The following is a 15,898-nucleotide window of genomic DNA, read 5'->3' as shown; positions in this document are numbered from 1 at the left end:
TAAAACCCAAATATTTATTCAAACAAAACCGAGTCAGGAACTCTGAACAGGAAAATCAGAAACTTGCCACCCGCTGCCTGTAAGGATTCCCATTTCCTCTTATCACCCACATTTATTTTAGTGGTTACCCCCTTATTTAATTTTTCCCGGTAGCCGTTCCCAGCATCGAGACACAGAACTGCAGCAGCTGAGAGAGGATCAGGTGTTAAAGAAATACAATTTTTAGAAAAAAAGGAGAGGGTGGAAAATCAGTAGTATAACAGCAACAAAATACCCCAAACCAATTCATAGGTTAGCGTTAGGGTGACTTTCGAGCCTTTTGCAAGACTAGCCTAACAGCGCAACCCTGTTCCCAAAATCAGACAGCTGGTGCTTAAAGTGTCTTCCCCACTGCTGATACCCTCCATCTTGAGAAGAAAGAAAAAGGATCTTTCTCGGACCATTACCACAGGCAAAAGATGACACATATCCAGGCACCGGAAAACCACAGTGCCCGATGAATCTGGCAAATCACGGCTGCTCTATTGTGCCTCCTGATGGGGTGCAAATCTTCTGGAGTGGGCCTGAGTGGTAGATGGGGCATTGGCGGGGTCCCCAGAACTGATGTCAGAAGGCAGGTGCCGAAGAGATCCTTGACTGCTGAAGGAAGAAGAGAAGGTGAGGCTGGATTCTGGTAAGAAAAAGACACAAGAGAAAGGACAGGAGAGTTAAGGATTCGCCAGGAGGAGCCGGCTCCAAGTCCCCATAATTAGAACATGTAAAAGAGTCAGATTAAAAAAATGAGAAGAATATACCTCCAAAGGATGATCATTTCGTTGTATTTAAGTACAATGACAATAAAGATTATACTATACTATAATCGTATTGCATTAACAGATAAAATCCTATGAACCAGTTTGGTCCAGTTGTTTAGGCCCTGGGCGAAAAGAGAGAAGTTGAGTTCTAGTCCCACTGAAGGGATGAAAGCCGGCTGGGTGACTTTGGGTCAATCACCAGGAAACAGTGAGTTCTAGTCCAACCTTAAGCATGAGAGCCAGCTGGATGATTTTGGACCAATCACCATGGTGAGTTCTAGTTCCGCCTTAGGCATGAAAGGAGACTGGCTGACTTTGGGCCAATCACCAGGAAACAGTGAGTTCCAGGCCTGCCTTAGGCTGTTCTAGGTGTTGCAACAGAAAAGACACCTTTGCGGGGTCCCCAAAGATGCTATTGTTTTAGTCAGGAGGAGCCGTGTGTGCCCATTCTGTCTGACCATACAGGGCAGAGTCGTGGTGGCGCAGTGGTTAGGATGCAGTATTGCAGGCTAACTCTGCCGACTGCCAGCAGTTTGATTCTGACCAGCTCAAGGTTGACTCCGCCTTCCATCCTTCCGAGGTGGGTCAAATGAGGACCCAGATTGTTGGGGGCAATATGTTGACTCTGTAAACCGCTTAGAGAGGGCTGCAAAGCCCTGTGAAGCGGTATGTAAGTCTAAGGGATATTGCTCTTGCTAGAAACCCCTCCGATAACTCATGCAGAAAAGGCACCTGATTGAAGTAACGGAATATCCTAAATCCCAACTCTAGGATGGCAGGGCAGAAGAGCAGGTGAGACACAACCTCGGCAAGATCCTGCAGACTTCAGCAGGAATAGATTAAGCCAGAGGTGTCAAACTCAAGCCTGCGATGTGCTTGGATCTGGCCCGTGGGGATGTCCTGGAAAATGTAAGGGGCTGGCACACATCGCTTCAGTCCAGTCTACCCAATGCGAAGAGGAAACGTGCCAGCAGTTTGGGGAGTGGCGTCAATATGGCCACACCCACCCAGTCAAGCGCGCCCACCTGTCCCCCACTCCCCGAGGTTAACCACAGCCCTGATGCAGCCCTCAATGAAATTGAGTTTGACACCCCTCGACTAAGCAGACTGATGTGGCAAGAAGCAGATGCGATTTTTACTTCTTGTACCCCGGGCACGAAAAATGCAGCCCACTAGGAGTCCCTGAGCAAGATGCCAGGAGGTCCAAGAAAGCAGAGATGACTCTGGCGACAAAGGTCCCACCTTCTCAAAGGTCCCTGGCTGGGCAAATCTGCCTTAAGGAGCCTCAGCGATGAAATTCAATATTTTTTTACTAGTGGTTCTGTGGGCGTGGCTTGGTGGGCGTGGCAGGGGAAGGATGCTGCAAAATCCCCATTCCCTCTCCACTCCTGGGGCCAGTCAGAGGTGGGATTTGCTGGTTCTCCAAACAACTCAAAATTTCAGAACTGGCTGAATTTCACCCCTGCTCAGTGGGCTTCAAGCTCAAAGTCACTTTTTAGTTTGCCCGTAGGTTTGGTTGAAATGTCAAGAAAACAGTCCAAGAGGCCACTGGTTGGAAACTCACCAGCCCGAAATGCTATAGCTTCCTCCATCTTCTTTAACGTCCTGTTGCAGAATCGTTTAACCCAAGGGGCCACTGTGTCAACGAAGATATACAGAATGACCAGTCCGATGATAACAGCAAATGAAATCTGAGAGAAGGAAAGAGGAGAGGGCGAAGGGTGGGCCGTGAATTCCTCAGCTGAGAACCCCACCCACCCATTCCCCGTTGCATTGTCTTCTTATCCTGCTGGCCCAGGAATGCTCAGCCTTCGTTTTAGTTAGGGTGGGGAGAATAATTCTCACACACACACACACACACACACACAGGTGAGATCCGGACAGGCCCTTTCGCTCTTCTGAAAGGGCCTGAAAACCTAGCTCTGCCAACTGGCCTCAACAGGAGCGTTGTCATTCTGAAGATGGTCTAAGGCCCTAAGACAATGTTTCTCAAACTTGGCAACTTGAAGATGTCTGGACTTCAACTCCCAGAATCTCCCCAGTCAGAAATGCCGGCATAGGAATTCTGGGAGTTGAAGTCCGCACATCTTCAAGTTGTTAAAGCCCTTAGCCTCCCGATCCCAGAAGGGAACCACCGGGGAGCCTCTGGGGCTGAGGATACACGACACTTGTCAAGAGTCTCCCTGCTGAGTTCGCTGGCTCTTTCCCTTCCTTTTACACACGGAATAGGCTTCCCAACAGGGTTGCCCTTCACACAACCCCTGAACCTAGTGTCAACCCTGAAGCTGACCTGGCCGAAGCCACCTTGGAGCTTCAGTGCTGCCACACTGGAGCTGAGGGATGGGGGGATTTGAGACAGTTGGGGCTTTGTAGCCAATTGGACCATGTGACTGATTGTTTTGAGAAAGTGAAAAACTTTTAATTATCATATTTTTTGGAGTATAAGATGCAAATTTTCCCCCCAAAAAGAGGATGAAAATCTGGGTGCGTCTTATACACTGAATACAACATTTTTGGCCTTTCAAAACTCCGCCCATATTGCAAAAAAGGACGTGCAGAGGGTTAGGGCCGTTTTTTACTTGTTTTTGCCCTCCGGTCCCCCCCCCCTCCCGCCCAAGGAGCACTTTGCAGGCCTCTCAAACTCTCTGGATGCCCCGTTTTTCACAAACAAAAATGAGGCATGCAGAGGGTTTGGGAGGCCTGCAGAGTGCAAAAACGTTTCTTTAAAAAAATTACCTCTTCAAAATCTTGGTGCGTCTTATACTCCGAAAAATATGGTAGGTGAAAACCGCGGCAACGTTCAGAGTCGGTTTTCACCAGATCCGTGCCAATATGATATATCCAATAAAGCTATTTCGTTGAGGCATCTACCCGCCTTGGAGTTTTGCTAGCTAGGGGTCTATTACTTGGCATCCTGACACCTAGTCAAAGCCCAGCTGTCTTACCTTCATTATGTACATGGCACGGTGGGGGCTGAGGCGCAGGCCGTGGATGTGAACGATGAACTCCAAGGCATAGTCACAGTAGGTGGTTTGGTCGACCCCCCTGTGGAAGCAGACAAGAACAGAGAGAGGTGGGCCACGGGAGCAAAGCGTCCGTCTCTCAACCTGAAGCTGACCGGACCGAGGCCATTTTGAGGCTTCAGTATTACCACACTGGAGCTGAGGGATAGGGAGGGGGGAGTAGAGATAGCCGGGGTTTGTAGCCAAAGCAAAATACTTTCTCCTGGGAACCAAGGCCATTCCCACAGGTGCTCGGAGAGAGGAGGAATGAAGTTACAGCCAACTGGAGGCCACCTTGATTGGACCATGTGACTGATTGTTTGGGGAAGAGAGAAAACTTTTTCTTTTAATTAGGTGAAAACCGCGGGAACATTCAGAGTTGGTTTTCACCAGTCTGTGCCAATGTGATACATCCAATAAAACTGTTCTTGGAAGAATTTTGTTTGCTATGGGGGTATTACTTGGAACCCTGACACCGTCCTTTTTAAAAAGTTTTCCCTCGCCTCACAGTGATTAAATCCCATCGCAGGCTCTCATTTTCTAGGTTTCTACATCTGTGTTTCTCGGCCTTTAAGAAGTTGGACCTCAGCTCCCAGCTTCGGGGAGCTGAAGTCCACCTGTCAGGTGCGAAAGACTGAATCCACATGTAAAGGTCCAAGGAAACGGGATTTACTGCTAATCATGCCTAAGCAGAGGAATCTTCTCCACTAACCTTTAGTACCTGCTCAGAGTCACCATGTTTCCCTGAAAATAAGACAGAGCCTCATTTTCTTTTGACCCCTGAAATAAGCGCTTGGCCTTATTTTTGGGGAGGTCTTATTATTTTTCAGGTGCAGGTGGTGGCGAGCGTGGTCACCTCATGGCTGCTGCTGTGTTGCAATATTTGGGGGAGGGCTTATTTTAGCACATGCGCTCAAAAGCCTGATTGGGCTTATTATCTGGAGAGGTCTTATTTTCAGGGAAACAGGGTGGATAAGGGTCACCTGAATTCAAAGGAGGTTGGGCTGTGTTTATCTGTGACTATGTAGGGATTCTAAACTGGCTCCTCTGCCACTCCTTCTCCTACACCACCCGTCTTAAAATGACGGAGGTTGAGAAACACTGTTCTACATAATTAATCAAGGTCTTAGTCCAACAGTCTCCAGATCATGGGCTTCACTCTTGCAGCAGGCTAGTAATTTAATAAGAACATACTACACACATATGCACAGATAGGCAGACAGACACATCCACCCTTAGAAAAAGCTCTCCCCGTGCATTCTGGCATGATTTCACCCGACTACAGGCAGAGGAATCAGTTTCAACATCAAAATCCCAAGTACCTGTTGGATACTTTGATCACAAAGAAATAATCGGGAGTGGCCAAACTTTGAGGGACGATATCGTAACACGGAGAGTTTTTCTGACAAATCCACCTAAAGGGGGAAAAAAGAGATTTTGTGTCAGGCAAGATCCTACAATGGGATGCTTCATATCTATGGGTGGAATCCTGTTTTTTTTTAAGATTGGTTTGGGATGGTGTAAAATCCAAAAAGGGTAAAGGTTCCCTTTGCACATATGTGCTAGTCGTCCCCGACTCTAGGGGGCGATGCTCATCTCAGTTTCAAAGCCGAAGAGCCAGCACTCTCCAAAGACGTCTCCGTGGTCATGTGGCCGGCATGACTCAACCCCGAAGTGGCACAAAATGCTGTTACCTTCCCACCAAAGGTGGTTCCTATTTTTCTATTTTCATTTTTTACGTGCTTTTGAACTGCTAGGTTGGCAGAAGCTGGTTGTTTTCTTGCAGACATTTCATTTCCCGACTAGGGAATATTATCAGGGCTAGAAGGGAGTGGGATTTGCTCTGTTTATAAACAGTGGGTTGCACTGTCAGTGTTGGTGGGATTCTCTAATTAGGCTGTTGTTTAGAGTTTGATTGTTTGTCTGAGTTGGTAGCTTCTTGATTGGGGTATTGTTATTCAAGGTTGACTCAGTCTTCCATCCTTCCGAGGTCGGTCAGACGAGGACCCAGATTGTTGGGGGCAAGAGGCTGACTCTAAGCTGAGAGGGCTGTAAAGCACTTCCTCCCTCCCTCCCTTCCATGGTGTGCAGTAGTTAAACTGCAGCATTGCAGACTAACTCTGTCCACTGCCAGCAGTTCGATCCTGACCCGCTCAAGGTTGACTCAGCCGTCCATCCTTGTGAGGTGGGTCAAATGAGGACCTATATTGTTTGGGGGGGGGGCAAGAGGCTGACTCTGTAAACCGCTTAGAGAGGGCTGGAAAGCCCTGTGAAGCGGTATATAAGTCTACGTGCTGTTGCTAGTGTTTCCTTCTTGGTTGTTGGTCTACCCCAAACTATATCCAAGCCTCTTTCACTGGAGGATAGAATTCGAAGAGCCTGCCTAGAAGCGGATCTGCAAACCCAAACCGACAAGCGTATCTTTCACAGTAGAACTTACACAATTCCAGAGTTGGATTCAGAGAGAATCGGGAATCCTTCCTCATTGGTATCATTCACTTCTACGTCGGCTCTCGCCCAGATCAAAGCTGACGAATTACTAGAGAAGCCAAATACAGATCAAGACCGTCCACATCAGGAGTCCAGAGCCCTTTCCCCCCACTTTTTTTGTAGCAGATCTTCCATTCCTGACTGCCACATGATCTACAGGGGGCTACCCTAGAAGATTATTCAGAAGCTGAAGCTGGAGCAGAACACAGTCCTGTGTGCCCAGTTTGGGGCTGTGTCAGAGGTAGCATTCAGCAGGTTCTGAGCGGTTCTGGAGAACCGGTAGTGGAAATTTTGAGTAGTTTGGAGAACCGGCAAATACCACCTCTGGCTGGCCCCACCCCCATCTATTCTCTGCCTCCTGAGTCCCAGCTAATAATAATAATGCCAGAGTCGAAGAAAAAGAAGTAGAAAAAATAATGAAATATCGTGACCTGGCCATCGAAACTACATGGCTATGGATGAAGCATGTAACCATGGTCATCGGGGCATTTGGCACGATGTCCAAGAGTTTTACAAGATACATGAACAAATTGCAGCTTCCTGCAATAAAACCAGCGGAACTTCCAAAAACTGCCCTACTCGGAACATCTTATATTTTAAGAAGCTCCTGGTTGATACCTGGGACGCTGGCAGCAAACCGTATCAACCATTAGCACCAGTCACTGGTATTTGTGGTGCATTTTTGAATGTTCAGTTGGCTGAGTTTCATGTTTAATGAATAAAGTATATAATAATAATAATAGTAATAATAATAATAATAATAATAATAATAATAATAATAATAATAATAATAATAATAATAATAATAATAATAATTGCCCCTGCTCAACAAAATCATAGATCGGCAACAAAATCATAGATCGGCTAATCAGAAGATATAGATTGGATACAAGAATCATCAATGAAGCTGTAGAGATTGTAAAACAGCAGATAACAGCAACAGCTAGAAAAATTGAAAGATATGAGGCACGAATCATCCAATATAAACAAAATCAGCAATTTCGATCAGACCAACGGCGTTTTTATCAAAGTCTTAATGTGAATGGTGACACCAAAAGTGAAAAACCAGAAAAGCAGGCCACAGTTGAATTCTGGAAAGAATTGTGGGAAAATGCAAAGGACTACAACAAGGAAGCAAAGTGGATACATGACTTTGAGAAAAGCATTGGCAACAAACAAATGCAAGTATTAGAAATAACAACTGAGATGATCAAAAATCGAGTTAAAAAGGTAAAGAATTGGACATCACCTGGAAAGGACCAATTACATGGTTTCTGGCTCAAATATCTGACCAGTTTACATGCAATATTGGCCAGGCAACTGAATGAAATTTTACAAAAGGGCCAAATTGATGAATGGTTGACAACTGGAAAAACATACTTGATTCAGAAAGATCCAACTAAAGGAACAACACCTGAAAACTATAGACCAATAACATGCTTGCCAACAACCTTCAAATTACTCACAGGCATTATTGCAGATAACATGATGGATTATTTGGAAACAAACAACATCTTGCCAGTAGAGCAAAAAGGCAACAAAAGAAGGAGCAGGGGCACAAAAGATCAACTTCTAATTGATAAAATGATATTAGAAAATTGTAAGAACAGAAAAACGAACTTGAATATGGTCTGGATTGATTACAAAAAGGCATTTGACTCACTGCCACATAGTTGGATCATAAAATGCTTAGAAACAACTGGCATTAGCAAAAATATTACATCCTTTACTGAAAAGGCAATGAAACAATGGAGAACTGAGTTGGCAGTAGGGAATGAGAGCTACGGAATGGTTAATATCAAGCGAGGAATTTTCATGGGTGATTCACTTTCACCTCTTCTCTTCATCATCGCAATGATCCCACTATCAGTAATCTTAAAAAAAATGAAATTAGGCTACCAAACAGCCAAAAAAGCTGAAAAACATTCGCATTTACTATATATGGATGATTTGAAACTCTATGGAAAGTCAGAAATAGAAATCCAATCATTGACAAATACAGTCCGAGTATTCAGCACCGATATTTCAATGCAGTTTGGCATGGAAAAATGCGCCACTGTATCCATAAAAAGGGGCAAAATCACTGCATGTGAGGGAATTGAAATGCCCAATGGCCAACTAATTAAATGCAAAGAAAATGAAGCCTACAAATACTTAGGCATTCTGCAGTTGGATAACATCAAGCATGGAGAAGTAAAAACTATTGTCAGGCGAGAGTACACCAACAGAGTTAGGAAAATTTTGAAATCTAAATTGAATGGTGGAAATACAATCAAGGCCATAAATACCTGGGCAATACCAGTTATAAGATACACAGCTGGCATAGTTAACTGGACACAAGCTGATTTGGACCTTTTGGACCGAAAAACCAGGAAACTAATGACAATGCACTACAGTTTACATCCACGTGGTGATACTGATAGACTATATCTGCCCCGAAAATCAGGTGGCAGAGGATTATTACAAGTGAAGCAAACAGTTGAAGAAGAAAAACATGCACTGGCTGATTATTTAAAAGACACTCAAGAACATCTATTAATCGAAGTAAAGAACAAAAACTCTACATGTTTTGGGTGAGCAGCATCAGTTACCGGTTCGTTTGTGAGTTCAATTCAGACTGGGTCTAGGCAGCAGCCTGCTGAAAAGTCACCTGTTAGTGTTGTATTTTACGATCTCTTCGGGAGTGAAGTATCTGATGTTGCTCTGGGAAAAGGGACCCCCGCCAATGATGGTAAAGAGATAGCTGTCAAGAGAACAAGGAAGACGGAAGATTCAGATTCAGAACAGAGCTGGAAGGGACCCTGGAGGTCTTCTAGTCCAACCCCCTGGCTCAAATAGGAAACCATGTTGTATCGTGCCAGACAAATGCCCGTCCGGTCTCTTCTTAAAAACATCCTGCGATGAAACACCCCACAACTTCTGAAGTCTGATTCTTCTCACTTATTGTTATGTGATGTCACAATCACATCGTTGTTATGTAGCCAACTTACACAATCCCCCCCTTTCGGTTAAATATGATTTGCACAGTTGAGAAAAAGCCACACCTCTCTTTTTGGGCCTCCCCCCCCCCCATTTTAGATAGCAGGAACTAAAAAGCCACCAATTGATTGCCAAAGCTGATTTTCTAACGCTGCCTCAACCTCGGCAATGTTAACGTGGGTGGACTTCCATTCCCAGAATTCCCCAGCTAGCGCTAGGCAAAGATTCACTATCAGGCTGATCAAACCTGCCACCACTCCCCCCCCTCTCCCTCTCTCACACACACACATAGAGGGGGGGGGAGGAGGGAGGGAGAGAGAGAAAGAGAGAGAACCAGCCAGCCTTTCTGGTGCTGATGTAGGAGCTTCCCTGAACCAGTTTTCTTCCTCTTCTACCTCTTATTGCCAAGACCCCAAAGCAGGGGTGAAATGCTACCGGTTCAGGCCGGTTCGCTCGAAGTGGTAGTTTAAAAATGCTTTAAAAAGTTTTTTTTTTAAGTTCTCACGATCAGCTGTGCCTGATTGTCTGTGAGGCTTGTTGCAGGGGCCATTTGGTGCAAAGTCCAGCTGCTTTTCACATTGTGTGTGAGTCAGTTGTGCAGCCACGCCCACCTGGTCACATGGCCACCAAGCCACGCCCACAAAACCGGTAGGGAAAATGTTTGAATTTCCCCACTGCCCCAAAGGCAAGGCCCCATTCCCCACCCCAACCCCAGGTCCCAACTCTGCAAGGCCTGAGGCCCGTCCCCACCTCTCTTACCTGCCCTGGAACCGCCCCGACTCTCCGGTCACCATGTCTTGGATCAAGAAGAACGGGTAGAAGACTGCAAGGGAAACAAGCAAGTGCCTTGCTCCCAGCTCACAAACAGGAGTAGATGGGAACACGGCGGGGAACGCGCTGGGGTTCCCAGGCTGTCTCTCGAAAGGTTTCCAGCAGGTGGCTGACTCAAATCCAACACCCATCCTTGAAGCTGACTCCGGGGGAACTGGATTCGCACGGGTTTGGTTTTTTTTTTTTTGCCTCTCCTGCCTTCTGAGTTACTCAGGAGTAGGCACAGGGCGGCCTCAGACACGCCCACCTAGACAAATGCAGAGAGGCTCTGTCCTAACTACGTTGGCCCCTAACCTGGATTCCCTGAATGATGGTACTTTCCAGGAATGGTATGGAAATATGGTTGTCTCTGTTATTGGCAATGATGGAAGTGATGATAATGAAGAAAAAGAGGAGGTGAAAAGGAGGAGGAAGGGTGGGGAGAGGGGACGAACAGAAGGAAAAGGAGAAGGGGGAAAGAAAGAGGACGGAGAAGGACAGAAGGAAAAGGAGTCAGAGAAGGGGGGGAGAAAAAGAGGAGGAAAAGGAGGAGGAGGAGGAGGAGGAAGACTGTGGGATCCTTGGTGCTGTCTGAGCTTGGGAGTTTTCCTGCAGACGTTTCATTACCCAACTAGGTAACGTTATCAGTGCTAGAAGGGAGTGGGGTTTGTGAAGAGGAGGTGGGGGGGAGATGCAAAGTCATTTACCATCGCTGAAGAAAAAACAGGGCATTTCTGGATCTGGTTCAACACAGTCAAAGTAGTGCTTGTTCTTCTCCGTGGTGTAATTCTGTGTGTAAGTGATGTCAAACGCCAATCTCTTGCCTGGGGGGCATCCGATAAGAATCAAGAATGTTTTAGAACCCTGGGGGCCAACAAAGAAGTGGATTTATACATCCCTTCTCTTTCACATTGAGGTATAAACACGGCCATTTTTTAAAAAACCCATTGCCCCTATGGCAGGGGTGCCTAAACTTGGCAACTTTAACACTTGTGGACTTCAAGAATTCCCCAGCCAGAACATTCTGGGAGTTATTAAGTCCACAAGTCTTAAAGTGGCTCAGTTTGGACACCCCTGCTCTAATGGAAGACATTCTAAGGAGGAAGTCTTGAAGATCTTGTACCCATTTTATTACTGGCTTTATTCTGTGTCTTACGCCACGTGTGTTGATATCCATTGTTGTTTAAAATAAGCCAGTCGTTCTGTGTGGTCCCCCTGCTGTTTGTCTGTTGGAAGGAAAAGAAACTGGGAAGAAATTGCCTTCCTGAGGAATTCAGATTACCAGCAAGTGCGGGGACAAGCTTCCATGACGATAACAGGCCATATCCGAATGGACCACCTGAGAAAAGTGGACAAAAGATTCATGGATCCCTCAGAGGAAGGAAGTAGAAAGAGCAGTTTCACCAGCTAACAATTAAGACAGAACAGGAAACGCTTGGCCAGAGGTGAAAAGAAAATGGTGAGAGATTTAGAGGGACCAAGCTTGGTCTCCTGATTGTGGCACTAGGTTAGAAGCTGGCGGCTGGGAGCTCTAGTTTTGCCTTAGGCATGAAAGCCAGCTGGTTGACATTGGACCAATCACCAGGGGACTGGGAGTTGTAGTCCCACCTTAGGCATGAAAGCCAGCTGGGTGACTTGGGCCGCCAGGAGACACTGAATTCTAGTCCCACTTTAGGCATGGAAGCCAGTTGAATAACTCTGCCCCAATCACTAGGAGACTATGAGTTCTAGAGCTGCCTTAGACATGAACACCGGCTGGGTGACTTTGGCCCAGTCACTTTTCCTCATCCCCACCCACCTCCCAGGCTAGTTGCTATGGGGAAAATAAGAGGAGGAAGGAGTACAAGGAATGTTCGCCCTCCTGAGTTCCTTATAAAGTGACAAAGGTGAGGGCAATCACTCAAGCCAATCAATCAATCAACTAAGACCAGAGAGGAGATCCATGGATATCCAGAACTGCTGATGAAGCCTCACCTTTAAGTCAGCTGAGCTTTTCAGAAGGCGCCGCCCACTGAGTTGCTGCCTTGGGTAATTCCCACTGTCTTTAATGGTTACCTATTGGGGGTGGGGAGAAGTCAGATCAGAGGTGGGTTGCTACCGGTTCGCACTGCTTTGCGTGAATCAGGAGTGGAAATTGCTACTGGGTTGCCGAACGGATAGAGACGGCAGGCTCGACATGCCCCTGAATCGGTTCCCCGGTTGCCGCGCTATGGTTTTGGGGACATTTTTAATGTTCTGCACATGCACAAACCTATTTACAGGCAACTGTGCATGTACGCAGAGAGTGTGTGCGCGCAAATCGCATGTGCACCCAACCCGCAATAACATCCCCCAGGTATGGAGGTGACTGATGAAGAAGAGGAGGAACAGCTGGGTCCAGTGCCTGACGCATGGATGCGCAAAAGGCAGAGGAGAGGAGAGGAGAGCAGTGGAAATCTATGGGCCGGTCCTTGGGACGGAGGAACCACTGCTCTTAGTGAAGCTCTACCCTGGCTCTGAGGATAAAAGGCAGGGGGCGGAGATGAATAGATGTGACAGGCCACTATTCATCTTCTGGACGGAGAGACTTGTTAGTCTGCTGGGGCTGCTGGCACTCCTAATAGAGGAACCACTGATTTAACTTCAGAGGTTTTCTGATGTTCGGGAAGCTGGGTCAGAACACAGTGCTAGTGCTAACCCTGCAAGGAAGAGTCACGTGTCCATAGAATCAATTATCATCTGGGTCTTACCCGATATAACACCGAGCCTCGGCTGATGAGTTCTTGCCTCTGCAGTTCTGCCTTGACATATTGGGGATGGGCCATAGTAACAGCCAGCCAGATGTAGTCGAGGGAATTTTCATCGGCTGTTTCTCCCACTGGAGGCAAAAGAGCACAACAGCTGAAGATGGGTGGCAGGCCTGGGTTGCTGCCGGTTCCAAAGTCACGTGATCAAAATTCAGTTGCTTGGCAACTGACTCATATTTATGACAGTTGCAGAGATACAGACATACACATTCCCCTATTGCAATTAACCAAGGTGAAAATAACCAAGATTTGCACAATCCATACATTACAGGTTAACAGTTGGAAGGGACCTTCTAGGTCATCTAGTCCAACCCCCACCCAAACAGACCCTACACCATTTCAGACAGATGGCAGTCCAATCTCTTCTTGAAAGCCTCCAGGGATGAATCTCCCACAACTTTTGAAGGCAACTTCTGTTCCATGGGTGGATTGTTCTCCCTGTCAGAAAATTCCTCCTCATTTCCAGGTTGAATCTCTCCTTGGTCAGTTTCCATCCATTGTTACTTGTCTGGCCTTCAAATGTGCCTTGGAAAAATAGCTTGACCCCCTCCTCTCTGTGGATCTAGCTATGCAGTTAGTAGATCTAAGCAGCTAATAGATCCAGCTAAGCAGCTAATAGACCTAGCTAAGTATAAATAAAGGTAATGAATTCAACATCACAGCATGGTTAAAACACAAATTGCCTTCTTGGAACATACTAACTGTAATAGTAGTTGTTGTTTTTGAATCTTGTTTTAAGACTTGTTAGCTGCCCAGAGTCAGGAATTTGAGACGGGAATTCCTATAAATTGAATGAGGGAGAGGAGGGAGGGAAGGAGGGAAGGGAGCAGGGGTGGGATTCTACCAGTTCTACTGATTCGGGCATACTGGTGGCTCCAATTATCAGCTGGGAGCGAACTGGTTTGCTCCAACTTTGAAGTGGGCCCACCCACCTGCTCCTGTGCAATATTCACCTGTATTTCCTTTTCCGAAGCCCAGCTGATCGGCGCAGCAGAGTGGATTGCTGCACCTCAGCTGTTTTCCTCACCAGCATTAATGCGGATGGTGAGTTTTCTGTAAACTCCGTGCATGGGCGAAGCATGCGCTCAGCGAACCGATTGTTAAACTGGTAGGATCCCAGCCCTGGAAGGGAGGGAGGGAGGGAGGCATGCTCCCCCAATCAGCCATCTTTCCTTACTGCTCTCTTTCGCTGTTCTGATGGTCATTAACACTTTAAAAGAGTAGGCTGTATTCTTGTCCAGATAGAGATCTGTGGTCAGATGGTTATTTGCCATCAAGTTGTAAATTTTGGCGTAGTTGGTCATGTCGATGAAGATCCCTCCCAATGATTCCCAGTTTCTTGCCTTGTAGTCAAAATATTCCTGGAGGGGGGGGGAGGGAGAGGGAGGGAGGGAAAAACCAACAAGTAAGTTCCAGAAGGGTTGATTTTATGGTTCACGTTGACTTTCTGTTGCATTCATGAAGCACATTTTGAGAACGGGAGAATTTGGCGGCCTCCCATGCAACCCAACCCAGAACTGCCCTTTGGTGGCATGTTTGACTGTTTTTTCATAATTTTGCCAGGCTTGGAAAGGGGATAAAGTAGTGCGAAGGCTGAGAAAATAACACTCAGGGGTTGTCGTTGTTTTTCTCCTTACGGCCTCTTCTTTCTGGTTCTTCCACCAGCGCCAAGTGGGGTCATGGACGGGGTCTGCGTACGGCTGGGAAGACAAGATTACACGAAGAAATGAACCTCCAACATAACACTTCATATATTTCAACTTAGCATCTATTATTGTTATGTCGATGACATATATTAGCAGGGATTTATGTTTGAAGGGCCTTTTCTTCCCCCACAATCATTTTTTAATTCTCCTTTTTGTTTCTTTCAATGCCACAATCGAACGCAGGTGGGCCTCGACTCACAACGGTTCATTCAGTGACCATCTGCGAAGTTACACCGGCCTTGAAAACAGTGACTCACAATCCTTTTTCACACTTACAACATCCCCAGAGTCATGTGGTAACAGATATTTATGACAATGTCAGTCTCCCGGGGATCGTGTGATTCCCTTTGTGATCTTGTGACAAGCGCCAAGTCCATGCGGAAGCCAGATTCACTTAACAGTCAGGTGACTAACAACAACCACAGAGATTCGCTTAACAACTGTGGCAAACAAGGTGGTAAAATAGACGCAAAAACTCACTTCATCAGTGTCTCACTTAATAACAGGAATGTTGGGCTCAATTGTAGTTGAAAGTCAAAGGCCACCTGTATTTTACACACATATACACACACACATTCTCTCCCTTTTTTTTTTTTTTTTACCTCGTCAGTTGTCAACTGGGACAGATCCCTGTTTCTGGAGACGTTACGTGACTTTCCCCCAAAAGGCTTCTGAAGTTAGCTTATAGGGTTAGGGGTGTCAAACTCAAGGCCCGGGGCCCGGATCTGACCCATGGGGTGCTTAATCTGGCCCACGGGGCTGCCCTGGAAAGAGCAAAGGACCGGTACGCAGTGCCTCTGCCAGCAAAAACAGAGCTCGGGAGGGCTGCATGCGTCTCTCCCAAGCTCCATTTTCGCTGGCAGAGGGATGCAGGAGGCCATCGCAGCTGAAAACGGTGCCTGGGAGCCCGTTTCCACTGGCAGAGCCCTCAGGCACCACAGGCGTCCCCGACACAAGTGAGGTCAAGCTGGCCACGCCCACCATGGCCACACACCCCTCCCAAGGTCGAATACAACCCTGATGTGGCCCTCCATGAAATCGAGTTTAACACCCCTGCTGTAGGGCATGCCATGGGCTGCCCTTTTTGTGTCCAGAAAAAAACAGAACCGGTCCTTACTCTGTGATACGATGAATGCAGCTGAAGCAACTGGTAGACCAGGCCCTGGTAGACGTTGAGCGACTTAGCCTCATGGAATCCGGATTTCTCCATGACATCTGGGGGCGTAGCCCAGTAATGCTCCACTCGGGAGTAGAGCTGTGGCTGCGGCACATCCAACACATGCAATGTAGCGAAGGGGCAGAGATGGGTGAATCGGATGTAGTTTTTCTCG

At 46.8% G+C, this 15,898-nt stretch overlaps 1 protein-coding gene across 1 annotated transcript in view; it reads right to left on the bottom strand.

The window, feature by feature from the left end:
• The window catches only part of LOC148042894 (cation channel sperm-associated auxiliary subunit gamma-like), a gene marked incomplete at its 5' end in the record, with an annotated part of 41,890 nt that continues 25,992 nt past the window's right edge, over positions 1–15,898 (bottom strand). The window contains 14 exons of the mRNA XM_087727951.1: positions 1–670; positions 2,359–2,485; positions 3,740–3,839; positions 5,119–5,211; positions 6,237–6,335; positions 8,937–9,029; positions 10,025–10,088; positions 10,783–10,939; positions 11,358–11,414; positions 12,050–12,130; positions 12,805–12,932; positions 14,039–14,222; positions 14,499–14,561; positions 15,685–15,898. Of these exons, the coding sequence (XP_087584077.1) occupies positions 522–670; positions 2,359–2,485; positions 3,740–3,839; positions 5,119–5,211; positions 6,237–6,335; positions 8,937–9,029; positions 10,025–10,088; positions 10,783–10,939; positions 11,358–11,414; positions 12,050–12,130; positions 12,805–12,932; positions 14,039–14,222; positions 14,499–14,561; positions 15,685–15,898 (1,609 nt within the window). The remainder of the gene's footprint in view (positions 671–2,358; positions 2,486–3,739; positions 3,840–5,118; positions 5,212–6,236; positions 6,336–8,936; positions 9,030–10,024; positions 10,089–10,782; positions 10,940–11,357; positions 11,415–12,049; positions 12,131–12,804; positions 12,933–14,038; positions 14,223–14,498; positions 14,562–15,684) is intronic.

The sequence above is a fragment of the Thamnophis sirtalis genome, unplaced genomic scaffold (assembly GCF_051295495.1).
Source record: "Thamnophis sirtalis isolate CommonGarterSnake01/CBP01778 unplaced genomic scaffold, rThaSir2_p1.2 scaffold_13, whole genome shotgun sequence".
In the NCBI taxonomy this organism is placed as follows: Eukaryota; Metazoa; Chordata; class Lepidosauria; order Squamata; family Natricidae; genus Thamnophis; species Thamnophis sirtalis.
The sequence above is the reverse complement of the archived record's forward strand: the minus strand, read 5'-3'. Positions and strand labels throughout refer to the sequence as shown.